This window comes from Phalacrocorax aristotelis, chromosome 4 (genome assembly GCF_949628215.1).
Source record: "Phalacrocorax aristotelis chromosome 4, bGulAri2.1, whole genome shotgun sequence".
NCBI classification, from domain to species: domain Eukaryota; kingdom Metazoa; phylum Chordata; class Aves; order Suliformes; family Phalacrocoracidae; genus Phalacrocorax; species Phalacrocorax aristotelis.
In genome coordinates this window covers 57,884,904-57,912,750 of record NC_134279.1, presented here as the reverse complement: position 1 = coordinate 57,912,750, position 27,847 = coordinate 57,884,904, and the positions used below count along the sequence as shown (strand labels likewise).

At 39.9% G+C, this 27,847-nt stretch overlaps 2 protein-coding genes across 25 annotated transcripts in view; one reads left to right on the top strand and one right to left on the bottom strand.

Moving 5' to 3' along the window:
• Positions 1 to 117: 117 nt before the first annotated feature.
• NSUN7 (NOP2/Sun RNA methyltransferase family member 7) lies at positions 118 to 26,015 on the top strand. Of its 8 annotated transcripts, none has more exons than XM_075091619.1 (14): positions 118 to 305; positions 4,650 to 4,932; positions 5,129 to 5,488; positions 5,881 to 5,939; positions 7,240 to 7,370; positions 8,568 to 8,720; positions 9,979 to 10,162; positions 12,328 to 12,538; positions 14,212 to 14,355; positions 14,922 to 15,023; positions 15,542 to 15,659; positions 18,841 to 18,958; positions 20,576 to 21,231; positions 22,469 to 22,987. In XM_075091619.1, the coding sequence occupies exons 3-13, from the start codon at positions 5,176 to 5,178 to the stop codon at positions 21,194 to 21,196; spliced, it is 2,154 nt and encodes a 717-aa protein (XP_074947720.1). In that variant the 5' UTR covers positions 118 to 305; positions 4,650 to 4,932; positions 5,129 to 5,175; the 3' UTR covers positions 21,197 to 21,231; positions 22,469 to 22,987. The 8 variants fall into 8 exon arrangements, 7 of the variants coding, with proteins under 7 accessions (XP_074947720.1, XP_074947727.1, XP_074947721.1 ...); XR_012660379.1 differs by lacking the exon at positions 118 to 305 and adding an exon at positions 23,074 to 26,015 and having other exon boundaries at positions 315 to 4,932; positions 22,469 to 22,645; XM_075091620.1 differs by lacking the exon at positions 118 to 305 and adding an exon at positions 315 to 1,796.
• The window catches only part of APBB2 (amyloid beta precursor protein binding family B member 2), a 199,697-nt gene continuing 195,323 nt past the window's right edge, over positions 23,474 to 27,847 (bottom strand). For all 17 annotated transcript variants that reach the window (XM_075091604.1, XM_075091601.1, XM_075091608.1 and 14 more), the window contains one exon: positions 23,474 to 27,551. In XM_075091604.1, coding sequence (XP_074947705.1) covers positions 27,384 to 27,551 — 168 coding nt within the window. In that variant the 3' untranslated portion in view covers positions 23,474 to 27,383. The remainder of the gene's footprint in view (positions 27,552 to 27,847) is intronic.

Genomic DNA, 27,847 nt, shown 5'->3' with positions numbered 1-27,847 from the left:
ACAACCTCTACAGGGGAGGACGCGGCCCGGCCCCGCCGCCTGACAGCACCGCCTCCCGCCCGCCACGGCGCGAACCAACGCCCCGGCCCGGTGGGGGCGCTGCTGGCGGGCGGCGCGGGCAGGCGGGGGAGCTGGGCGGGCGGCACCCCCGCAGGAGGACGGAGGGTGGCGGCGTCCCCTCGCGAACCTAACGGCCCCAGCCCCGCGCGCGGCGCGGCCTGGGGAGGCCCTCAGGCCCCGCAGCACCCTGGTGGGTGAGCGGGCGGGGGCGCTTCTAGCGGCAGCGCTGCCAACACCAGAGTGAGGTTTGGAGAGGGAGAAACCCTGTCAGGAGAAAAATCATCCTTGGGTGAAAGAATTCCCCTTGCCGAGGGGAAGAGGCTTAGGGGTCGCTCTGTCCGCTCCTGTATGGGTTGGGTTGGGTTGGGTTGGGTTGGGGTGTGTGTGGTGTTGGTTGCTTTTTAAGTCCTTGCAGCCCGGTCTTTCAAGAATCCCTTTGCATGTTTATACAATGAAGTATTTTTTTTTCCTGTATGGTTGTACTATGAGTTGGCATGGACCGTTTCTCATAAATAAAGCTGAGTTAGGGAATGGTCTCGTGGCGGACTTTTCCTGACTCCCACTAATCTTCCCTCCAGCTTAGTTAACTGAAGCTAGGGGACAGCAGAAGCTTTGCCATCCATTCAGGCTCTGCTCAGATGGTTTCAGCTGACCTTAGAAAGCAAGCGTGGTCTTGTGTACCCGCAAGAAAAGAACTACGGTGTGTGGTTGTCCAGCGTTTACTCTTGGTGTGTGAGGAACCACGGCCATGTTCACAGAGCTGCTTTTCATCAATTCCTGTGAATGTTAATGTTGAATTCCTGTTGGTTCCTGTGAATGAGGTTAATGATAAAGGCTGCCTCCTGTACCTGATAAAACACAGATGCTGTGGGGGAGTTTATCTTTTTTCCTGAATTGTAAATGAATGATAAAGGCTAATGAAAAAGATGTTGATAACTGAAGAAATAGGAAAAATACATGTATTGGTATATGAACAGAGGAATTAGTGACTTTGATGGTGTGTGTGTGGAAATCCTTTACTATGCCATGTACTGAATAAATGTCATAATTGTGTTCACTTGAGTTCATGAAGTCAAAACTGGAGCTATCCTTCAAGCTAACTGTTTATGATACACTGGCTAACTTCCTCACTAAGTAAAGTTATGTATAAACAGAAACATTTTTTATTTGCTTTTCATATGGATCTATATTGTGTGCCACAACTACTGTGTTTGTCTAGTGCTGTTAGTTCAGAATTGCAAAACCATATGATCTACGGACAGCTTCACTTGAAACGGAGAAGATTCAATAAATGAGTCCAGTTTTTCTTCAGTTCCTTTGGCAAGCATACTGGCTAAAAGAGTAGCATATCTCTGGTATTGGGAAGCAATGATTAAAACTGTGTTACAGATTTAAGCCTGCTGGTCTTGAGACAGTTCTGTTTGGTGGGCATCCTGTGAGAGTATCTGAGAGATACCTGATATGTTACTTTTTCCCATATGGTTTAGGGAGTGAGAAAAAGGTTACCTCAAACGTCTTGTTCAAGAGCTTCCTCAAAGCATGAGCATAAGTCTTTGTTCTCTCTCACCCATCAGGTGCTCTTCCAGTGGCTTTCCTGTGGGCTTGGGCTTAGACGGGTTGAACGCTTCAAGTACAGAGCCTGCCAGAGCAGCTGGGAGCTCCACTCAGCCTTTGGAAAAAAGATAGGGACAAACGTTGTGAACTCCTCCAGGCCTCCTGCCGTGCACTGCCTGGCTGTAAAGCAATATAGTCCAATTCAGTTCTCCAGCCTCCTCTCTAGCTTGCACTCTACTATTCAAAACTTCCATTCTTCTTATCTTTATTGGTATCGTTTGTACTTGGGTAACAGTAACTTGTGTTATGGGAGTCTGTCTGCATTTGTATTACAGGTGTTTTCAGACAAAAGATTTGTACATCCCTTGGCGCAGACAGGAGGCATGAGAAGCACCCCCTTTGCCTTGTGAGGCTGCTGGTATTGCTCGTTGAACTGTTGTGCTAACAGCGAGTTGTCCTAATCATTGTCATCAGTTTAGTGGATTATGACTTGGAAGCAGAAGTGGGGAGATACTGTCTTGTCTGTTTTCTGTTCTTTCACAACTGATACTGTCCTGAGATAGGTGCTTGCTGTTTACAGCGCAAGCTCTAGGTGTCACGGAGAACATCTGTCCACTAACTTCATTAAATGTTAGTTGCCAGTATCTTTAAGTTCATTTCTTCTGCCTGCCACTCTTAACTTGCAAATCTGATCAAGCTTAAGGAAAACAGTGTGGAAGTATATTGGCAAGAACTTGGAAACTTTATTGCTACAGCAAGTTTCTGCTTCGTAGATGAGGCAGTTGTACCTCTGGTCACCCAGATCACTGGGAATATGTATGTATTTTTAACATTGAATCAGTATGCTGAGACTGTATGGAGAGATGCTGGACTTGGATCCAAGTCAAATTGGTTTCATGTTTGTAGGACTCAGTAATATTATAAACTTTGAATTTGTTTTTTTCTATCCTCACATTTTCTTCACCTCTCTTCAGTGACTCCCTAACACAACAAATTCATGTTTCATTTGAAGATTTTCTTAACAATGGAAAAAACATTTCTGAACTTTGAAGGCCGTTGTGTCTTTCAGGAAAATTATGGCCCTTTTGGGACCTTGAGGGTTTTTTTTCCCCCCTCAACCAGGTAATCTTGTTGAGATTCAGATAATTTCTTCCATAGGCAAAGGCAGGGTCTTTTGTCTCTTCTTTAGTTTTCCCCAGCTGAGCTTCCTGTTAATCAAGCTTAGTATTCTCTGCTTGGCACACAGTTCAGTAACCTAAGCTATGGTTTACAGTGTTGCCACCATGCAGTGTGTTTGCACAGGGTGGAGCACTGTTATCTCATCTTTATTATGATGACATTTGTCTTTGGGGAAAGTGTATTCATCAGATCATCTTAATAGCAGTGTGTCTTGTGGGTCAGCAAAAATGGCTCTCACAAAGAAGTCACAACAACTTGTGTCCTACAAGTCTTGAAAGTCCTGACACCACAAACATTACTTCACTTGCTACATATTCCAAACAGGAATATTTCGTGTTCAGGTGGAGAAGGGGTTTGAGCTCCAGGTCCCTGTTAGGTGCTGTCCTCCTTTCTGTGAAATCATGCATGTCTTCTGGTCAAATTAGTGTTAAACATCCTGAAAGCATTTACGATTTTTTTCCTATCTAAGCACAAAAATTTCAATTTGGTATAGGTAATCTGGTACCTTACCTAGTGAAGAACAGTGCTTTCTTTTGCTAGCACTGCTTGTTCTGTTTCAATATGGCTTCATAAAATAAATTTGTTTGCTCCATGGATCCATCAGTGCTGCATCTGGCACGAGGGATGTTGGAGCTTAATTTCTACCAGAAGCAGCTGTTTGTCTGAGGCCCAGGACCTTTGTAAAGAGTCCATAAAAGTTGCTTCTACATGGTGAGTGGCTCTCAGTTTTGGGGAGCAAATCCTGGGAAAGGAGAATGCGATGTGGCCTCTTCCAGATAAGCTGCCAGAATTCAGGAAGCAATACTAGTGGGTCATCTGGAGCGTGCTGGATGTGTGAGTGGATGCTGACTTGTTCTGGTCTTGGAGAGGGGAGGAATGGGATGAGTGTCACCGATGTTGGGAATGCTGGCTCAGCATGGGGTGTTTCATGGTTGCCTGCTGGAGAAGTAACAGCTTGTGTTCCTCTGTTCCCCTCCAACCCTCTGTGCTGCCATTTTTCTTCTCCACTATATTTTGTGTGATGCGGGCAGGAAAGGGGAGAGGAAAAGAGGATGCTGAGCAAGTATGTCTGACCTAGGTAGAAGAGGTATGTAATTTATTCGGAGGAATGCGGGGAGCCCAGGGAAGAAGCTTGAGAATGTTTGCACTGAACTGAATTATGTAGCAAAAGAGAAGATCCTTTCTGTTTTGGTCACTGTATCATCTTCTTTTTGGATTTTCAGACTGGCAAAAAGAACAAATTCTGCTATTCTGTGCTGTTAATCCTAAAATATCCAGAACTATTTGTCAGCACCAGCTCCATGCTTAGCTTTCTGTGCTAAATCTGCTAAATTCCTCACAGTTCTCGTGTGTTATTCTTCCTCAGACAGGAAAACTAGTGGTTTGGTTGTTTTGTTTTGTTTTGTTTTTTTTAATTAAATAGTCTTTCCCCTGTGACTAAATTTGTCTTGGCTTATCCTTCTTCTGAACATTTTAACCTGACTTCTAAGCCTCCAAGCATTGTCATAAATGCATATTATAGCAATCAGAGCAAGTAGGGTAACTCCAAGCACTGCGATGGATATACTTTAAGTAGGTTTTATGTTTAACATAAACATTTTTTTTTGATTCAACTAACACTGGGGCTTTTTATTTTTATTTTTCTTAAAGCCCTATTCCACTGCTGGGCAAGGTAATTTTTATTTTCTTGTTTATGTAAGATGTGTAGAAAATTTAAGAAACACATATGGGCTTATGGAGAGTTGGATAATATCTTCAGAGCCTGTCAGAATTTTTTTCCTGCATTTAAAATTGTGCTGTTTAGGTAATACATGAAATACGTTAACACTTATATGATCTCTGTTGTCCATTTTTAGGAACAGATACGCAGTTTAGTGGACAAGCATGTGGAATTCACTGCGACTCTTTTCAAGATGGTTCTTTGGAGGATACGATGGCTGCTTTGAATTTTCTGTAGTGTCTTTTTATTAAAGGAGAATTCCTAGTAAGAGATACTACTCTGTCTGCAATAAAAATCCTTCTTACTAGACACAGATAATAAAATCTCTGCATATAGTCTGTAAGGATCATTTATTGTAAAACACTGGCCTCTGAAAAAAATAACCAGTCTTTGTATCTGCATCAGTGAAAATAAATAAGGTAAGAAAGCTGTTATAAATACTTCTCTGTGTAAGATGATAGAAGTATAGAAGTGTGGATGATATATGTATATATGTATTTGCAGAATTAGAGCCTAAAAAATAAAATAAATTTTATGGAAAACCTGAAAATGAAGGGAAAAGTGTATTCCAGTGAAAAAAAATTTCACAATTCAATACAAACTTGTTTTTTGCAGAGGCAGCAGGACTGTGACTTGCACTTACACAGTCAGCAAAGGGAAGAATGCCAGGTTCTAAAAGTAACTTGGTGTCTTTACATGAGGATGGTATAAATGATACTTCAGACTTGAGCGAAATGAAAATGTCAGATGAAAAAGGATCTGTTGAAAAAAGAACAATGACTCTGATTGAGAAGAATGGCTATCACGACTCTGTGTACATGAAAGCAGCTAAGATTTTTCAAGGCATTCATACTGAAAAGCGTAAGGATAGAATATTGGTGCGGTATGGTGGTGACTCAGTATCTCCCACACTGACTTTTAAAGATGAGTATTCCCAGCGGGTATCTTATGAACTGGCTTTCAGTGCTCTAAAATGTAAGTACAAAACTTTTCCAAGAATCTCTAACAGAAATGACGCAGCAGAAAAAAAGATATGGAAAAACAAAATGTTTAGTTTCTGCCTGACAGCAGAGATCTGGGGAATTTTTTGTTGAACTATAGGTTACTGCTAGACTACTCCTATCCCTCAAATATTTACATATATCTAAGTGGTGTTAGCATTTTGTGAAATCAAACGTTTAAACTCTATGCTTTTTCATGTAAGGGAATTGCACTTACTTAGAGCTGCTACTGCTTGTGATTGAATTTGCCTTAGAGTTTCATGATTTTTAAACTTCCAGCTTTTTCTTCAGTGATTTACAAGTTTTTCTTCCATAGAATCTTGTAGATTTCGTAGCGTAAGTTGTCGTTGTTTTCTTTTTTTGCAGATCAAGATCTTCTTGAAGAAATATTGTTAGATAGTTGTGTTTACCCATGCCAGTCAATAGTAAGTGAGCATTTTTGTGAGGAAGTAAATTCTGTATTTTCTAAGTTGATGTAATTAGAATATTTTCTGAGGATTCTGCAATATTCTTCAAAACAACATTTGTTGTTTTGAACTATATGGTAGCCTGAGACTGAAATATTGCTGCTGGTTTTAGTTAGTTGTCTAAAGCATCATAGGAGAGCAAACCATAATGCTTACTGCAGTGTAATGCTTGCTCAGTGAGATTGTCCATGAGCCAGTCCATGTCTATGGGCTTTCCTTCTCTGCTGTGTCCCATTGTGAGTGGGGAAGAAAGTCATGTTCCCTTCTTGTCCCTGAGAGTTGGAAAGCATGGGGTGAACCCCATCAGACGAAAGAATGCATTGACCCCATGTTTCATTTCCTGGGCAGACTGTGTTGTATATAAATATTGCACTTATATTGGCAAAAATTGGTCCACTTTACTGTCTCAACATGCTTTCCTGCTTTGACATGGAAAGAAAATCTAGAGCTGGCAGAGTAATATGCTATTCCTTCCAGTTTAGTCTTTGTTGCCTTTGCAAATTACAAGATGAATTTGAACGGGTGTTATTTGTGGAGATGGATGTGAGCAGGCAAATGATCTAACACATATGATTTTTGGCTTGTTTTTATAAGGAAGTAAGACCCACTTGGTAACATTTTGTGTTTGGTGGTATTTCCCTAAAAACTTGAGGTTTTGAGCTAATTTTGGTCATATCTGTGAGAAGCTAAGAATTTTCGAAGGTATTAAGAACTGTAGGACTTTAATGAAAAGAGGCAGACAAGAGTAGCTGAAGTGCTGTTAATTACTGTGCCTAAGAAGGAGATGCTCCTTGTTTTAAACATTTAGACATGGGAAGGAGATTTTACATATGTTCTAACTGCAGAATGGTTATTATCACTGAGCTTATTGGTTGTTACATACCAAAGAATCCCACTAGACAAATTGGTGGACAAGAAGCTTTTGTTAGCTATTCAAGGAACTTATGAGGAGAAAATAATTCCAAAGTTTAAGTTCTGATAACGTGAAAAGTTGTTAAGATATAGTATATTATGTGTGCATATGGAGAGTGTTTTTAATTTTGGTGAGCTAAATAACTTTTGTGTATTTGAGTTTTTAAAAATCATTTAGAGTTTTACTAACTCTCATGAGGAATTACTTTAATATTCTTACAAATAAGCATTTCATTGGAGTTTTTAATGCCTCTTACATGGGAGACTGCTGTTTGATATGGATCTTTTTGCAGAAGTGAGGCATGCTTTGTGTCACCTTTTCTATCCAGTTGCTTTTCTGTTGCAGCCGGATGAATTAACGAGCTTGCTTGTTGTGATGCTCTATGACCTACAAGACCGAAAGTTTCAAGCACGAGAGATTTTTGATGAAGAGGAGCCTGTAGCAGAAGTTCAGAAAATAGAGCGTTATCTATACAGGTATGCATGATAAGGACTTTTGTTGTTGACATATATTAGCAGAAATACAGATTTGTGTAACCACTGCCTTTTTTTTTTTTTTTTTTCAATTGTCAATATCACAGATGTCGTTCAGCTTCAAATTTTGTGGGCTTTATTTTTAATGAGAACCTAGTTTGAAAGGAAACTTTCATATTCTTATAGTTAAGAAAAATACAGCTAACAAACCATCTTTATATTGTGCATTATTCTGCTAGAAAAAGGTATCTTATTTTGGAGTTGTTGAAGTTTTTTTTGTGCAATTTTAGAAAAGAAATTAAATACTCAGTAAACATTCATAAATATGAGTGTAATAGTGTCAAGAGGTCCTGGAATGGAATATCCATTTATTTATCAATACTGCTATTATGGAACTATATTTATTTATTACTTTAAGTAATTAGAACAAAAAAAAGAGGATACATCAAACAAACATTTTAAGTAGTGTTCAAGTATTTCTTTCGTCAGTCTGTTGATGAACTCAACAGGCATTTGTTGGACAAAATTGTGTTGCTGCTGGATTTAGAATAGCCCCAAAAGTTCACTAATATAAATGCAAGGTATTCCTGGAGGGCAGTAAGTAATATGCCTTGATGTCTGAAGTAGCTCACCAGTAATTTTCATTTGCTTTGAATCATGTATCAAGATTATGCATAAAGCCTGTGGGGAAAAAAGGACTGGGGATATTTCCTCTGAGATTTTCACATAGTAATAACAATAATGATAAAACTAAAACTGACTGCAGGTTGCCACCATACTTTTTCTGTACACACTTAGAGGTCAGCTTTCATCAAGTGCCCATTCTGCACATATATTTATCTTCAAACATACAAAAAAATCTGATGATTGTATTCCACAGATTGCAGTTCCAAAATATATTTGGGTTTTTTTTTTAGCTGTCTGAGAAAATTGATGTATTTGGAAGTCATCTGTGAGAATTCCAGTCCCTTGTGCGTTTAAGTAGAACAGTCTTAACTATGTACTACTACCTTGCATCTACCATTGTCTGGGGTAGAAAATGTCCTATATTTGTGTATTTTCTGTAGCAGCTCGCAAAATGAGGCCTCACTTTTGGTTTCGGTTTCTGAACAAGACAGTATTGTAATAGAAATATTTCATGTTAATAGCTGGTGTAAACACTTATAAAACTTCTTAAAACTTGTGCTTATGTTTTTATAGTTTCAGGACAAAATTGGCAGCTGCACTAGCAAGATGCCGCATAAAACATGATGCTCTTTCAATTGAATGTATTCTACCAGAAACCATACGGAAGCAGGAACAAAGGGCTTCTGCTTTACCTTTATGTGTTTGGATAAACACACTTAAAATCAGGTAAGGTCTTTAAAGTATCATCTAATATTGATGTTTTTACATATGAAGTGATGTAGTTTGCTACAGACTTGTTGTAGAATTTCCAGGTTATATTATTACTAGTAGTTTAAGTTTCTTATAGTAAATTCTGCTTAATCCAGCAACATTGCCTTAAGTTTGTTTGTGGTTTTTGTATATTGCAGTAATGGTATTCATAAACTGTGAGAAAGCTGTGAAACGGTTTTTCTTACTATTCTGTTGCTTATGTGGGTCTTTCATCAAATAAATGAGGAAATAAAGTTAGAAAAAACTATATGGGTGAGTAAACTCTGTGACGAAAAATAAAGAGAAAACTTCTTTAAAAAGTGGGTGTGTTACTGTAAGCCATAACATTGGCAAAGCATGTTAAGACAGGTACAATACTTAAAAATGGTGCTTATTCTGTAAGGATAGCGTAAACTCAAAATAAAAATACACTTTTAAAAATCCTTATGTTTGGTGGACTGCTGTGTACATAACAATGGTGTTCCCAGTTCTGTGCTAACTCATACGTGAACCGTATCAGGTTATCCTGTTACCTGATGTGTTAGACAGGTAATCCATTTTATCATGACTTCAAGAATTCTTTTTTCATACTCTTGTCTTGGGCCAGTGTTCTGTGCTTAGGGGATAGGCTCTTCAAGATAGAGAAGGCGTCTTACTCTGGTTGTGGTTTTGCAACTCTTAACTGAGACTGAACTGAAAGCTGCTGTGTTGAACCTACATTTAATGTACCATATAAGCTTATGGCACTGTCTGAAACTGCCTTTCAACGAATGAGTCTTGGTGTATATATCTTTAAACCTTTGTGATATTTGAATTGCAAACCTTGCATTTATGTCTTTATTACATTTACACAAGGATTATTTCAGATATTAGCCATCAAATTTGTTGGCAAGCTGGGCTAAATTGAAAACAGTTGAGGGAACCGAACTATTCCAACTGTAAATTTGCCACAGTGTCTCCTGCACATGGACATTTATGTTTTGATGCTTTGAATCCTCTGGAGATACATACCTCTTTCTTAATTTATTTTATCAGACTTACTAACTTAAATGTTTCAAACCAGAGTTCATGTGTCTAAAATAGGCTGTATTCACCTCCTGCATTAGGCAGTATTGCATTTTGTGTGTATGCACACACACACACAAAAAAGAAGGCAAAAATCCATATAATCAATGTGAACTATATTGCTTAAGCAAATGCTGTATATTTAATAGTCAGAATTGTATGTTAACAGCCTTCAAGACGTTTTCAAAGATTTGAAGAAGAAGGGATTCACAAGAGTTGAAACTGTGCCAGACTTTGACCATTATACGTACTGTATGGACCAACATTGCCATGATGTACTGTTTTTTCCTTCCTCTCTTAAAGAAGAACTGCTTAATTTAGATCTTTTTGCAGATTGCAAACTCTTACTGCAGGTGAGCTGATGTCATCTTTAATATGTTCTGCAAACTAAAATAATGCTTTGCATTAGAATGAGGTAATGTATTGTGTGACTGTCCTATTAAATCAGTCAGACAGCAACATACTCATAAGGTTTTGGACTTTTTAATAATCAGAAGGTTAGAAACTTTCACTTACTAAATTTAGCATGCAAATGTTAATGCTTATAATGTATAACTACAATTAAGTTAGTACAACATTTTAAATTTAATCTTCAAACTGTTGAAATAAGCATCAAAAGTGGTTCAAGAGGCAGACTTACTTCTGAAAATGTGAGGAAAGTTTCTATGTAACTACCCCCAGTTAGTAGATAATGGTATGGTAATTTTGTTATATGTCTTCCTCTTCAGCTGCATATTTGTGATGGAATGATGACACTTCTTTGTATTTTGTGCAGCGTGGTTCCTAAATCTCATAAACCCCACTGGTCTTTCCCCTGCCTTGCCATCATTAGCCTTTCCAGGTCAGAGGTTGCTGTTGTAGAGCGGTCATTTGGAGTAACTGTCCAGCAACACACAACCAGAAATTAGCTGAAGTGTCTGATGATTCCCGAGTGCTTAGCAGAAACATCTCAAAGGGCATTTTCACTTGATGCTTAGCATTTTCTGGAAATTTTAGCCTTGCCGTGGTTTAACCCCAGCTGGCAACTCAGCCCCACACAGCTGCTCGCTCACGCCCCCCCCCGGTGGTATGGGGGAGAGAATTGGAAGAGGAAAAGTGAGAAAACTCGTGGGTTGAGATAAAGACAGTTTAACAGGTAAAGCAAAAGCCACGCACACAAGCAAAGCAAAACGAGGAATTCATTCACCCCTTCCCATGGGCAGGCAGGTGTTCAGCCGTCTCCAGGAAAGCAGGGCTCCATCACACGTAACGGTTACTTGGGAAGACAAACACCATCACTCTGAACATCTTCCCCCTTCCTTCTTTTTCCCCCAGCTTTATATACTGAGCATGATGTCCTATGGTATGGAATATCCCTTTGGTCAGCTGGGTACAGCTGTCCCAGCTGTCTCCCCTCCCAGCTTCTTGTGCACCCCGAGCCCACTCACTGGTGGGGTGGTGTGAGGAGCAGAAAAGGCCTTGACTCTGTGTAAGCCCTGCTCAGCAGTAACGAAAACACCCCTGTGTTATCAACACTCTGTTCAGCACAAATACAAAACACAGCCCCATACTAGCTACTGTGAAGAATAACAACTCTATCCCAGACAAAACCAGCACAAGCCTCAAAATTTATTACCCAGCTTACAGAGTAATTCAGTAGTCAATTTCAGTATGTATATTTTGAATAGAAGACTTACAGAAAAGAGCTATACATGGGAGCCCCATAGGTCATGGGAACAAATTCTGAGTGTCACTCCCTAATATTCAAAGTGAGGAAACAACCCTCAAAAACTCCATCTTTCTTTGGTGGGATAGGGTGGTACTTGAATGCTGTAAGTGGATACATAGACATTGATGTGAACTTAAAGGTTTAGTGCCTTTTTTTTCCCCTCCCCTTTATCATCAGTGTTTGCCAGATTTGGTGCAAAACATGGTGCCTGTGGTCCGTATCTTCACTCTGTGTTTTAAAGTAATTTGATGGAGATAATGTTTGATATATCTCTTTTTGTTCTCATCACTTATAGTATGAGATCATCCACTTTTATTGAGAGGTCCCTGTGCTTTTTGCATTTAAATCTGCCTCTTTTTCAAATTTCAGCAAAATCTTGGTCTTTGATTTGTAAGGCCTTAATTTCTCTTGTAATTATTGTGAAGAGCGGTGTGAATAGTTTTGCATTTCTCTACTAAGCTGCCTCTGAGGATGAATTCTGCATATTGTGGCCTATGTTTGTCTTTTTTGGAACCTGCTGTTGCTAAGAGTTCCTCCTCTTGGGGATGACACGCACTTATGCTTTTCACCTATGGATATTATGCTTTCTTATGCATTAGTTCAATTATTTTAAGTTTAGTGAGTGACTTAAGATGTTTGGTTTTGTACATTATTTAATTCTATATTAGCAGCTATCCCTGATCAGTTTTTCTCCTCCCTTCTTTCCCGGTTGTCATGAAAACAAATACTTTCCTTATTTGGAGAAGATGATTGGCATTCATAGAAACTAATTAGTTGGTGATACTTAATTTTTGTGTCATTATTTTCTAGGATAAGTCTCGCAGCCTTGCTGTACACTCTGCACAGGCGCTGCTGAATATAGGTGATGACATTATAGTGGCTCATGTAGGTTCCCATCTGACCGTTGCCCATATGTCAGTGCTGACAAATCACACCACGTCCAAAATTTTTGTTTGCGGCGTGAAATCTTCAGTGAAAGCAGCAGAACTGAGGAACTTGTTCAGTCACATGGGATGTAAAAGTAGGTGTTAGAACAGTTGGTATGCATAAAGTATTGTAATACAGGTGTTTGTGATATTGATAAATATGGCATAATTCTATCAGGATTCAGAGGTCCCTTGTTTAAGGACCTGGGGAAGGCAGTAACAACTTCTGTGTTGTCACAAGGCAAACTGACAACTCTTCAGCTACAATTAAGTTAATCAAAGGTTGCAGATTACCCATGTCATAGATGCAAGCTCCTGAAATGTCTGGGTGAATTTTTTCCATCTAAGTAGTTACTGTATAGCAGTTGGTGTAGCTGGGAACTTTGGGTCCATTTATTTGGAGCCTTGGCTGTTGCTTTCAGTCTGATTTTCAGCTGTTTGAGGGTGTTAATCCAAACCCCATGCATTGTCCAGTTACCCAGAGGACATGATCAGAACAGAAAGCAACAAGACCCTGGAACCCATTAGCAGTCTTTCCAGTGGAAGTTGCTAAGGTCTAGGACACTAGTCCTTCAGTGTCTTTGAAATCAGTGGGGCATACTTTGGAGGATCGCTGGGTAAAAAACTGGCTGGATGGCTGAGCCCAGAGGGTTGTGGTGGACGGAGCTAAATCCAGTGGTGTTCCCCAGGGCTCAGTGTTGGGGCCAGTCTTGTTTAATATCGTTATCAATGATCTGGATGAGGGGATCGAGTGCGCCCTCAGTAAGTTTGCAGATGACACTAAATTGGGTGGGAGTGTTGATCTGCTTGAAGGTAGGAAGGCTCTGCAGAGGGATCTGGACAGTCTGGATCGATGGGCCGAGGCCAACTGTATGAGGTTTAACAAGGCCAAGTTCTGTGTCCTGCACTTGGGTCACAACAACCCCATGCAATGCTACAGGCTTGGGAAGGAGTGGCTGGAGAGCTGCCTGGAGGAGAAGGACTGCTGGTTGACAGCCAGCTACATGAGCCAGCAGTGTGCCCAGGTGGCCAAGGCGGCCAACAGCATCCTGGCTTGTATCAGGAATAGTGTGGCCAGCAGGAGTAGGGAAGTGATCGTGCCCCTGTACTCGGCACTGGTGAGGCCTCACCTTGAATAATGTGTTCAGTTTTGGGCCCCTCACTACAAGAAGGACATTGAGTTGCTGGAGCATGTCCATAGGAGGTCAACGAAGCTGGTGAAGGTTCTGGAGAGCAAGTCCTGTGAGGACAGGTTGAGGGAACTGGGGTTATTTAGCCTGGTGGAGTCTGAGGGGCGACCTCATCGCTCTCTACAACTACCTGAAAGGAGGTTGTAGTGAGGTGGGTGTTGGTCTCTTCTCCCAGGTCACTAGTGGTAGGACAAGAGGAAATGGCTTCAAGCTGTGACAGGGGAGGTTTGATTGGATATTAAGAAACATTTCATCACTGAAAGAGTGGTCAGGCATTGGATCAGGCTGCCCAGAGAGATGGTGGAGTCACCATCCCTGAAAGAGTTTAAAAGATGTGTAGATGTGGCACTTCAGGGCATGGTTTAGGAGACATGTTGGTGTTGGGCTGACGGTTGGACTTGATGATCCTAGAGGTCGTCTCCGACCTTAATGATTCTATAATCTGGGTCTAGCAGGCTCTAGGGGGCTCTAGCTCTGTGGAAGTCCATGTAACACCACTGTCTATTCACTTTATCCCATTAAAATTAGGCAGGCTTGCTTGCATGTAGAACCATTGAGTTTTTCCCTTTTTTCCCCAGATATTCAGTTACTACATGAAGACTTTACTGAGGTTGGACCAACAGACCCAAGACTTCAAAAGGCAAAAGTTATTTTGCTGCTACCACAATGCTCTGGGCTGGGTGTTGGCAACCCAATAGACTTTATTTTGAATGAACATGGAGGTAATTTTTAATACAATAGCTAGCTCATGCTTTCTGGTAGAAATAGTATTGAAGTATTGTGATCTGGACATTGTAGCTGCTTCAGTTAATGGTGTCATTTTATAAAAAGCCTTCCCTTTTTTTAACTACTATAAAACATATATATTAAATAACTTGCATAATTCTGTGTGTCTGCTTCAAGTCGATAGTATGAAGTTTGAGGGTTATTCTGGGGACCAGAGTCTATATAGCCTTTCTTTTGAAGAAAGAAGTCTATAGGCAGAAAATTTATTTCAAGAGACTAATGTGTGTGTAAGTTTCCATTGAGTACATACCTTTATTGACTATACAAGTCTATTCACTGCACAGTTCCCATTAAATAGAAGCAAATAAGAGGCAGTAGTAATTACAGGTAAAGAGGGAAAGGAGGATCATTTAGGCACTTCTCGGTATTGTAATTTGTAAAACCTACTGTCCCACTGCACTAGTAATGGACCTGGTTATTACCAAAACATCTTCTGCAAATAACTGAATATTAAGCCACTGATACAAGTTGCAGTAATAAATTTAGAACTCTTTGCATTTAGATGCAGGATTGCTGAGAGACCTTTTCCAAGGATCTGTATCTAAGGAGAAACTCAGTATTCTTGCTGAGAGGCAGCTTAATGAGTTGATGCATGCAATGAAATGTAAGTGTGTGAGTTCTCCAATTTCTGGGAAGACCTACTATCACCAGTTTTTCTATAGTTAAAATACACTGATCACCCTATTAGTTATCAGTAAGTGTGTAACTAAAACCCCTAAATAATGATCTCCTCAAGTCCGAAGGTGTTTCCGTGTTCTAGTATTCACCAGCCATTAACACAGTAATCTTCAGCATTGTGTAGAGAACTGGCTTACTGCCTTCCTCATGCTCTGGAAAAGTTGTACATAGAGTCTGACTCCATCTTCATGCTGCCACTTTCTGCTCCACTCCTTTGGCAGCTGTGTGAAAAGATGATGCAGCTCTGAATTTGTGCCGAAATCTGCAAATATTTGAGAAGATTTTAATTATTGAAAAGCACTAGAGATTGAATACTAATGTGTGCGGGAGGGTATATTTTCTTGGTGAAAGTGACACCCAGGCATAATTTTAATGCTGCTTTCAGTCCTTAATAAAACCACTGTGTGTATGAAGAATTTGAACAGTGGAATTTTTGTTTTGTAGTTAACGAAGTACAAGCTATTGTTTATGGCACTTGTTCAGTTTACCCAGAAGAAAATGAACTAGTAGTGAAAAAAGCACTGGACTCTGGAGTGGAAGGAAATAAAGTACAACCATATAGGTATGGAATGAATAGTTTTGTCTACGGAAAATTAAAGTGTAACTTTAAATTGTAGCATAATTCTTATCCTAGACTGATCTGTGTCTTGCATTAGATTAGCATTTAAAATAGTTTTTTGCTGCCTCTCAGTACTCATAACATCAAAAGGACTGGAATAAGTAGCATCCTCTTGACTTCTTAATCTAATATTTTTGTTCTCATCTGAAACTGAGAGGGGAGGAAAGCATCACTGGTCAGAAATAACATTGCGGTGAGCTTCTGATAGAGCTATTGCTTTCAGCCTGTCAGTATTCAGAGACTGAAGCGGGTTTAAGATAAAATGGAGACTAAAAGTCAGGGAACTTGATAGCATGCCCTAGCTTCAGACTAGAATGGCAAGTTGCAAGGGAAAAAGAATCCAAGACTTAAAATGCAGGTGTCATCCGTGTCAGCTGGAGCAATTGTTAAGAGAATGATGGGTATTTTCTGGATTTTTCCTTTCAGTCACAGTAGATAAATGCAAACAGTTGGTACTTGCACAGAGAAAGAATAGTTGATTACAGGATGCAGGTTAAAAGTTTATGTTGCCAAAAGCACAGGAGAGCAATACTGTATTTTCAGATTTTATATTACCTTAGATGATGTTGAACTTGGCCATCATACGGAAAGGGACTGTGGTTCCAGATACCATTCAGTGCCTTTAAATTTTGCCTGATTAAAATGGTGAATGTTAACTGTGACCAGTCCACGGAATTTTAAAAACAGGTATGTTATGCATGATGTTAAGTTACAGTACATCAAAATGCATCTTTCTTGTAAATCACTGAGAGAAAAGAGCAGCCTGCTTAAAATTTTATGCTAAATGGGAGAAATCAGGGTATGTCTTCCCAGTGATGCTATGATAGTCCAAAAGCATTTATGAACTTTTGCTGTAAACTGTGTTTTCCTTGGGGATTTGAAATTTTGTGAAGTCTGTCATGTCTTGACCTCTGTGCTGCTATTCCTCTATAGGGTGAACAAGGGGGACCTTGGAACACAATGGTCTCTGAATTACTTGAACACAAATAACACATAAATTAATGATATATGTAACAGAAGTTGTATTTAAAAAATCTGAGATTTTTTTTCCCAGAGCTTTGTTTTTTTTCAGAAAAAATCCCCCTTTTCTAAAACCCTCCTCCTCCTCTCAAAGCCAAAAGAAAATCTATTCAGTGTTTTGCAGAAACATCACAGAACTTGCCATACCACCAAATTACACTTTTGCTCTCAAATAGAAGGCCATCTCAGATGTTAAGAAAAGGAAATAAAATCCCATTAGGATTTTTGCAGACCTGAGCAAATTCTTGACTGAGGACTAATTGAACTTCAAAAATAATGGTTCCAGAATCAGTTCCTTCTTCAGTGTCGTGGATGTATCTTGGATGTTTTCATGCCTCATTCTTGCTGCAATAAAGCTGCTGGTAACCAGTGTAAACAGAGCAATAATAGACCTCCATAAATAAAATATGTAGTGTGATTACGCTTGTCTTAAGACGTGAAAGCTCCAGCCATTTAAGATGCATGTACTACTTACCACAGTTCCTTGTATGCTTTCCTTTAATTAATTAGGTAACTTATTTGACTAACAGAATGCAGGATAGAATAAAAAACTCTTGCAGAATTACTAGCCCCTGTGTTCACAGTAGGGGCTTTGAGAGGCAAGCTATACTAATAAAACATCCTGTGTGATCATCACAGATCTACTTAATCTACTTTTCCAAGAAAACCGAGAGCTTTCAGGAAACTCTTACAGAAGTTGCGCTTATGTATATTCTATCTTTTGGCCTCACTCTGCAGTGCTGGAGCGGTGCCGAACAAAATAAGGCTATGCTGGCATTTGGGGTTGTACAGCTGGTCTTAGGGCTGCGACATCCTAAAGGTGGTTTCAACCATGTACCCCCTGTCTAAGCTGAGCTTACCTTAAGGATATGACAGACAGTTTATAGAAAAGACTTTACCTTACATAAGGGTACACATGGCAAACAGGTTTGTGTGGAGGAGATGTTAAACCATTCATGCATTTTCCTTTGGCCTGTCAAATTTGAGTTAATTTCTGCATCAATTTTCAGGGCCAGACTATCCGTTAAAGGGATTCTTGGTAACTGTAATCTGTATACATGAATCAAAGCAAAGATTGTCCCTTCTTTTGCATTGGATGACCAGATCTAAAAGCAAAAAAAATCTCCTATGTATGTGTCATAGGGCATAGAATTTTATTCAGTAATGCAAGGAGGATGTGAGCCTTCTAGTCTGTTTTAACAAGTTCTGAGGGACATATAAAAAAGCTCAGATTATGGTGAAAACTTGGGAACGAACAGTTTTGCAGGCTTCCTGTTAGAAATGGACTAGCCAGCCAAGTCAGGATATTGCTTACAAATATTGAATGCATTTCTCCATAACTATCTTTGAACAAAGCTCCATCACAAGAGGATCAGTGGAGTGTTGAGGAGGGGCTGTATCATACAGTCCTCAGCAATGCAAAGAGGAGGGGGTAAAAATTGCATTAGGGATGTTTTGATAGTGTTTTTCTGTACCAAAACTGCTTAGTACTGATTTAGCAGCCTTAAGAGCCAAGTCCTTGAGGCCTGTTTATAATAGCAGGGGATTACTGGAATACAGGGAGAACATGAGGAAAGGCTAGTTCTTCCTTCCTCACTGATACATTGCAAAGCTGTGAATTTGAAAAAAGCACTCAATTATTACAGATAGGCAAATTTTTCTAACCTAAGATTTTTAGCTTAGATAGATGTATTCTTTATTATACTTAATAACTCAAAGCCAACACCTTTACAATTTCAGTGTATTACTCAGTGTTTTCAGAGCATTCCTCAACTTCATGGCCAACTTGATAATCCAGTAATTGCAGACCTGAGAAAGCAAGCAGTTGTTAATTATGTTCATACGTATTTGTTATCTGGTGGTTAATACATCTAATTATTGGAAAAAAATAAATGGGAAGTATTGGAAAAAATGAGAAAAACCAATTGTAAAAAGCTGAATTCTTATGTCTTTCTTGAATTGCAGTTTTTTTAAATTAAGATAAGGCTATATAAGACTGTCATTAACAGATGTAATTCGGAAATTACTTCTAATACATCCGTGCTTATTTCCTCTTATGTCTTTAACTATTATTTTCTGGTCATTGGTTTATTTTTTTTTACAGGCTTATTCCTTCTGTGTTTACTCCTTGCTCCAATTCAGAGGCTTCCACTGAAATTTTTTTCAAAATGGAGCCATCAGATATTTCCAGTGGCTGTTTTCTAGCTATTCTAGCAAGAGAGGTAAGCTAAAAAAAAATGCCATTTAAAAACACTACATTGAAAAAGAATATTGCTGTTTTCCACAAAAGAAGTTATGAAATGGTACATTTAAAAAAAACTTCCTGGCTGTTCTTTAGTTTTCTTAAGAACAAAGAATAGGTGAGCAGCTGAAATGTGCAACTCTGGTGTTTTATGCTGAGCACAGCTTTCCAACATGTGCCTTTTCTTCCGGAGCTGTTCATGGTCAGAGCAGTTTTTTGACAGAAGACAGTGCTAGGAACACGTAGAGGAAATATATTGTTGCTGTCACACCTTGGAATGAAATACACAGCTTGATTAGACTCATGATAGATGGTGTCTAGTAAAGTTATTTGTTATGTCTGAGTGTGTCACCAGGATCTGCCAGCATCCAAGCAGACAGTGTCACCCATAGGGATTAAGACTTCATTATAATTTGAATAAAATAGGTATGAATATGTTTCCTTCCAAAACTAAGGCAAATGCAGATCTGGCTTGAAAAGCAGGGGGCTTTTGCTGAGTAAGTGGAAAAGTCTTGGCATGATTTCTGAGGAAAGGCCTTAATGGGGTAGCTTGCATCTCTGAGCATCAACATTTTCCTCTTGTGTCTGAGAGAAGCAGGACTTTTTTCACCAGAAGAGGAAGGGGGGGAGCTAATTAGAATTTAATTGAAAATTAAAGATATGAGATCTTCTTTGGTTATTTGTACCACTTTCTGTCATTCTGCAGTTACAGTGCTTGAAAGAAGCTTGTGTCTTGGGGGGAATTAGGAGAGAAGATTTTATTAGAGTAAGAGAATCACACTTGAAAAGCCTTTCAAGTTATCTATTGACCTCTTGCTTTTCACTGTAATATAATTTTTAACCTGGCTCCCTGAGCTAGTAAGTTTTAGTTAATCATGCCATGTACATCTGTCTATCAGATTGTCTTCCTCCAGAAAAAAACCCACTTTTGTTTCAGGTAGTTGATATGAATAATTTTTTATTCAAATATTAGTGCACAGAAGTAATTGCTCCTATGGCCAGTTTTTGGAAATTGACCATTTTGTCTAATTTCAACTGAAATTTCTGGTTTACAGAAAACCTCTTCTTGGCTAGTTGTAAGTAGTTTCTTCCCCATTGCTTCTCTTTACTTCTTTGGCTATTGCCCTCGTTCACTAGTTAATCTAGTTTGAGAGTTCCTTGCTTATGTATTATGAGCAAGGAATTTCATTATCATGCAAAAGATTCATGTTTAACGATATTTCTGTATTTTAGTAACTATTTCTGATACACACACATTCTATATATCTATATGCATGTTATTACAGACATGCTGCAGAGCAAGTCAATTTGAGAGACGTAGTACAAAGCCCAGAATTCACTCTCCCCTCTCTAGGCCTGTAGAGGGCAAACTCTCTGAAGAGCAAACACTCAGATACCTCTTTACACAGCAGTCACATTCTCAATTTCTTGAATAAATACTTTGGTTAGCATTTATCACATGTGACTTAAGTCTTTCTGCTAGACTCCGCCATAGTTTCCTCGTGGAGTAAATTCTGAGGGATCTGCGATTGAAGCATGAAGTTTGCAGCTTTGTGTTGTGGCTTAGATGTATTGTTGTTTCCTTGGAAATTTTCAGAAAGATTCTTCTGAAAACGTGTCTGTTAAAGACATTCTGGCTCGTGCTGCAGCAAAAGGACTCCTAGATGGCGTTGCTGTAGAAAGATCAAAGGAAGAGGAGAAAAAGCGACCAAAAGTAACACAGCGCAGAAGTAATATTACTGGTAGTGGTACAGAGCCAAAAATGGAAGAGTTCCTTCACCGTCAAACTGTATCCAATGTTAAGGCTGAAGTTGCCATGCCTAAAGCAGTCGGTAACATACTACAAAAGAATGTGAGCCGAACAAAGAGCCACATTCAGCTGAAGAAACCCCTCAACCCGGTTTCAGCCCCAGCTCTGCCTAGAGTGCTGAAGCACACATCTCATTCATCACCTAAGGGCAGGGCACATGACGGACAGGCACTTGCTAGAAGGCCACGTGCAGAACATCGCAGGGTTGTACTGAAGCCTGTGGAGATCATTTTGCCCCCAGTGATAATGCCATACGTATGTCTGCAAGGAAACAAACCCAGGACATCAACTCATCCCTGCTTTCATGGCTGGACTGGAGCAAAGGGTCCAAGTGGGAGGAAACTTCCACCACCTCTGCCTAAAGCTGTCAAGCCAGCTGTGCTGAGCCATCCTCGGCCATGGATGTAAAAATCTGCAAAGTTTGCCCAGCCTTTATAACAAAGGTAAAGACTCCTCTATATATTTATCTACACGCTTAGGTTACAGTACATCTTTATGCAGGATAATCTTGCTGTAGGAAAGAGATATATTATGGGATATTTGCATGGAAATATCCATGTTAGATGTAATTTTAAACTGGCACTCACACTTCACAGTGAATGCAGCTCAGCTGCATAGATCATTGTGGGAAGTGAGGTCAAAAACCCATAGCTCCTTGCTATACATGTCAAAGTCACAAGTTAAACCATATACTTCCCTCCCCCCCCACCTCCATGACCTGCACAGATCTGTAGGAATACTCAATTTCCAATTGCCTTTTTTTTTTAAAGTGAGGCTGCATTTAGTAAGTGGCTCTTTTTCTTTACAAGTGCTAGATATCATTTCTGCAAGTTACCATTTAGATTGTGGCACGTGGGAAGTAAGCCAATTAGCCCACCTTTATTTCTAAAACTAGAGGTTGACTTCTGTACAGGCAACTGGCCAGGTACACTGAAGCCCCTGTACAGCTTTCTAGTACTTACTCCCTTGGTTCCTACTCCAGTGTGCTTCAAAATATTAACAATGAAAACTAGATAAAATACTCTCATGCTAATAATACTGAATTGCCATCATGATGTCATGTCAGACTACGTCATGGCTCATAACTGCTTTGCACCAGCTTCCTTAACCCAAGCAGTTCCTAGTTGAAAAGAGCTGCTACTGTCAAAGAGGGTTGTTTTTATACATGTTACTGCTAGTCAGCTGAGTAATGACTGACCACGGAGTAGTGTGTCTGTCTTTGGAAACAGCTGTGGCTTCTAACCTGCTCCCTCTTGCTGGCAAATATAAAATAAAGTAACTGTAAAACATCTACAGTTGTATAATCTGAGCAGAGGATAAAAGGGACACAGAGCGATACTTTTAACAAGAATCGAATTTAGTATTAAATACAGATAATATAAAGAAGGAAGATGGCAAACAATGATGGCGTGATTCTAAGAGGAACTTCAAGAATTGCATTTATTTAGGTTATACTGTGTAGAAATGGAACAAAGACAGCATAGCAATGCCCAAAGGGAGCCGTGGCCCTAAAGAGGTCTTCCTCTAGGTAGACATTTAAGATACTTGGTACGAGTGTTGCCAATAGTGTCGACAGTATGATACGGAGTCTTAACCTGCGTGACCTATCCCTGAGATGGGATTTAGACCCATCCACAGAAAATGTTTTAACATCTCTCTCTCTTTCCTCACCCACACCAGTCAGCGCTACCTTTAGAAGGAAGGATGTGAATGATGCTACGCCAGCAGCATAGGCAGCAGGCTCTGGTTCGTCAGATGAGTATCCTTGCTTCAGTGAATCAGGGAAAATGTCTTTTAGCATTTCAGTCTGAGCCAGCTGTCCTGTTCAAAGGCATCACCCACCTGCTGTACATCCCTGTGAGTAACGCCTGCTCCTTAACTGTCCCAATAAAAGGATGAACTCTGCTCTTTATTTCTGAACAAACCTGTAGGGACAGATCTAGACCTGTGTGCCTGCAATGTATGGAACTGAAAAAAAAAAATTCCTATTTTATTTCAAAACCATCTTGGAGGAGGAGAGATTCTACATGTTAGATAAAAGGAATGGACAGTAAGGAGATTTGGGTTTTTTTTCCAATATGGTTGTTAAATGCTTAAAATAAACTTAGAGATTCTGCAATTAGAGGACTAAACTATTTTTTAAAATCAAAATCTGTACCATTCATTTATTAAAAGTAATTAAAATTACTTCTAAATGAATATACCTGTGTCTGATGACAGAATTTCTGGGCTACTTACGTAACACGCATCATGATGTCCCACAGTCGGTCTCATCTTGCTTTCAGGAGTTTGAGTCTTCGAAATGTTGTGGGGGCTGAACCAGTTAGAATCTTGATGTCTTACCAAGAATACTGAAGAGCTGGTAGCGAAGATTTTGATTCTGCAGGTCGCCAGCTTATCTGGGGCTGGCTTCAGATGGCTTCAGTAGGTAGGAGCCTGTACGCTCATTAAACGCTCTGTGACTTTTTACAGTAAAGCTGTTTATGTGACTAATTTTCTTTAATCCAGTTACGTATTTGTAATAATCAGCTAGAAGCTGTTGCTTCGGCTTTCCAGATGCAAAAGCATCCATTGCACTGCTACTGCCTCTAAGCCACCAGCATGTTTTTCCCTCCCCTCAACCACAGTTTGGCACAAAAGAAATAATTTCCCAGTTTCGTGGACCAGTAACAGCTGAGACAATCGTTTTACGCAGCTAAATTTATTCTCAGAACAGATTACATTTAAATGTGGAGAAGTGGTCAACAGCAGGGAAAATAGTCCTTTTCGGTGTCAATCAGATACTTCATGTACTGCTAATAGACAGTGGGGGTGTTTCCTTCTTTCTTACTGCTGTTAAAATAAAACAAACCTGCTTTTGCTGACTGTGCAGCACAAGTTTTAGCAATGTTTTATTTAACCTGCCCAAGAAAGGAGTAATGGGATTAATGGCAATGGTGAAAGGTTGAGCCTGTATCAGCCATTGAAATAAGAAAGTTCTCTTCCATGGGTGATTTACTAACAATTTTAGATCCCTAGTTAAATCACCTATGAAACGCTTGATAAAATTAAAAGGGATGTAGAACTCGTAGTGACACAGAACTGGTGTAAGCTATGAGACACTCCACCGCTTTTCTTCCTCTGTCACAAAAGGGCACGTTGTTTCAAGAGGTGCACAAGAAGTCTATGACTACGAACTCACTTCACTGTGAACAGATTCTGTGCCCTTCCATGCCATTTTTATTATTCCTGTTTAACCACCCTGTAGGCAGCCACTGTCGCCTTACATCTCCCACACCCCCTTGCTCCCCTTCAGATGAAACAGTAAGTGGCTTAAATAAAACCGTCAGCCAGCACTGCAGATTTCAAAAGAAAGGCTTTTGTCTCCAGTCGTTGACTGAATATAAATCTCCTTGCTCCTGCAAGGCAGCTTGTTAATGACACAACTGACATGTGATACTTACCTCTAACTTACTACCTGCACTGAAAAAATGAAGACATTAGCTTTGCTTTACATGATTTTTCTACATACTTCAATAAAAATGTGACTACAAATAATTACAAAGCCTGCCTTTTCCTAGGCAACCGACAGTGTACAGAGTGGAGAATGTTACAAGTGCACATCCAGTAAAGACAATACATCAACATAATAATGCAGGATACTTCAGTAAAAATAGAATAAATAAAATAAAAATATTTCAAGCGGTATTTAACAGGTTAATTTAAAATATGGCATCAGACATACAAGGCATAGCGAACATGGCTGCCTGCCTACAGAGTCACTAGGTATTATAAAAAAATGCATAGGTAACTGAAGGGTCACTATAACAGCAACTAAAATGGTGGCAGTTCCCTAAACACATACCCCGCACATCCTTTTTTGGCCATGGTAAAAAGAGCGTCTTAATATATTGTTTAACAAAAGGTAATGGCTTCGCAATATTAGGCTCTGATTCTGTAAACACCTGGGTGTGTAATCTTCTGGAGAATAAGGAACTCTACTGAAGCAAAAAGGCCGCATATAGTCAGCCCATTAAGAATGCTACTTAAATATCTGTAAAATCAACAGCGTTTCGTTAACAGACACAAACCTCTTAACACATACTGGCAAGTGACCTACGGCTTTTCAGATACCTTCTGTCTTCTCCTCAGCCCTTCCTGCAATGGCAGACTCTGCTAGTGAGAGCTAACTAGGTATTCACAGCCTTGCCAACACCGACGTGGAAGAACCTTTACACTGCTGTTCGCTAAGTGTCGGTTTGGTTTAAAGAGAGCCCGGATCGCCCTTGGGGAGAACCAGCACTGGGCAGATGCAACTACAAAATTTAATTATACGCTTTGTTTAAAATTCACTGTTGTAGAACAGTTGCAAATCCCAAATCCTGGCCTTTCCAGCTGGAACTTTAAAAAGACACTGTCAAAGCATTTTCTGTAATTTAAAATAAAGTCGAAGTGTGAATCACTAGCATGATGACTAATAAGGAAACTTTTTATCTCTTAACTTCATGACCCTACCGAAAGCTACAATGTCAGCCACCACATTTTGATGGCAGTCATGATAGGAAGTGAGTTTTTACGGTGCTCCCAGCGGACGCTGCTGGGATCAGTGCTAGGAACTAAGCCAGCAGGTGTGCCAGCTGCCACCTCCATGCCTTGAGATCTGGCTTCGTGGGCACTTTAAACCATTGGTGCTGCTAAAAGGAGTGGGTTTGTTTGCGTCCCCTCGCCGCCGGGTCTCCCTGCCACAGATGCATAAGCAGCTTCCCCTCCGGCTGTGCAAGCCAGGGGGCTGGGGCAGAGGAGGCGGCAGGAACGTGCGCCTTGGGAGGGGAAATAGTTGCTTCAGCGCCTGGGGTGCAGGATCATGGTCATACAGAGATTTGAGATTGGTGGAGGCTCAGCTCTTCAGCAGGTATTCTAGAGAGCTAAATTTAATTACAATAGTTGCATAGCTAGCCTGCGCCTGACACTCGCCCATGCATCACGCTGAGGTTAGTTTAATGATTTTTCTGCATTTTTCAATGCAGAAATTTCTTGAATCATCATTCTTTTCCCCTTGTGTTCCTAAGTTGCTTTGCCCAGGTGTTGCCATTAATTTCTTTAAATAAGGAAATAAAAAGAAAATTGTTTATAACAGTCTCTTGCATAGTAAAATAATTTCTTCCAATAACAGCCTCACCAATGTTCTTTTAAAACTACAGTATGACCAGATCTGCAAACGTGGGAGACAGTTACAGTTTGGAACATACCTATAAATGGAGGCAAAACATTTCCAACACTAGTTAAAATGTCTTTAATGTTCCATTTCCAAAATTTGTACCAATCTGCAGGTCTAGACAGAAGGTGGCAAAGGGAGAGACTCAGATGTGTAACTGCATTTGAAGATTAGCCAGAGGTGCAATTTCAAGGGGCGATACTGGGCTGACGCGGTCAGGGCCTGCGGAGGTGTGTAAATCAAAGCCATTAGATGAAGCCTTTGGAGCAAAAGCACTGAAATCAAGTTGTACCACCTGAAGCACGATCCTGTTAGAAAACAACTCTCTTATTTTGTCACAGGAGCATTAAAAGTAAAAGAAATTTCATGGAGTTTTGTAGATAACAGGAAACATGATTGTTCTTTTTGTGGCGTGTTAAAGTGTTCAGCAAGAAACTCTGAGGGGAAGGGGGAACTGTGCAACAGACGCTGAACTGAACATTTCATCAAACACTTGTAAGGAAAAGGTATGGAATATTTTTAGTCTCTATAAGAGTTCTAAGACAGTAAAATTACTGACTAGTTCTTACTCCTGATTGGTTTAAGCCCTGGGTGAAACAAACGGTATTTTTGATGAATTGATGACAGATTTAGGAGAATAAATTTAACAGCCAACAGTTCAGTTGCATTCGTATGTTCAAAGCTGACAAGCTTCAGTGGATCACCCTGCAACTCAATTACTGAAAACACTTCTGGATTTTTCAGCATCGGTTTGGTATTAAACGTGATTCTTCTTCTCTAAGACCATAATGTATAACCAGGAGATGAAATAATGACACCATGATTCAAAAGCATGTCGGGGAGATGTTAAAGTGGTTGCTAGACCAATGCTGACAAACAATTTAAAACTAACAGGTGTAGTTCTGTAAAAAATAAAACTTGGTATTTAATCTACAGTAATTCAATGGTAGCTAATACTTGGTACCTACTCCAGTGTTGAAAACAGAGCAAAGTGCAGTAGGGTTTAAGATTGGTTTGTGACAAATCCAGCTCAAGACGGTGAAACTATCAACTCAGGCATCATTCACTCCAAGGACTTTAGCACGAGTTCACTGGGAGGGACGTGGCCATATTCTTTTTTTTGTGTGAGTTTAGGTAACGTTCACGTATTTACAATCAAACAGACCTTCCATTGCTCATGGTGTAACTCACTGACAGCAAAAGATTATTCATGCTTCTTTTCATATCACACGATGGTGGCAAGAACGAGAGAACATGCTTGTCTAACATTGTTTCGATAAGGGTAAACTTTCTGAAGACAAAGCATCAGCAATTTGAAATGGAAGGCCAGACATCGTCAGTTCATTTCCCTTAGTGTAGCTACTTCAGTTAAACGTTGGGAGAATCTTCTCTCTTGCGCAGCTACGGCATCTCAGTGACTGGGCGTTTCTGTTTCAAAGTGTCAATGAGGGACAACACTCCTCTTTTTACGTTAGTTGTAACTCTTCTGGTCACCGAGTCTGCAGGAGGTGGGGGCGGTCGAACCTTCTGTGAAGGAGGTCTGGCTACTAAGCACTTCTGATACCGTAACTGCAACAAAGCAAAACCATTCTGTGATCCTTACTGTATCCGAAACTCTCACACAGCATTTTAAATACACTTCTAATACTTTCAATATCATCAAACCGCCATTTCAGCCGTAACAAACAGCCCAGCAGAGGTTGATGGGACACTGGTCTGTTAATCTGTGGGCAGAAGCCAATCCTTAGCACATGACAGATACTATGTCATATGAACAGCCCTTTGAAAACTGACAAATAAGTTTTCTGGGTCCACCTGTTCTTGAACAAGGATTATTTTCACTACATTGTCACTGGACTGTATAA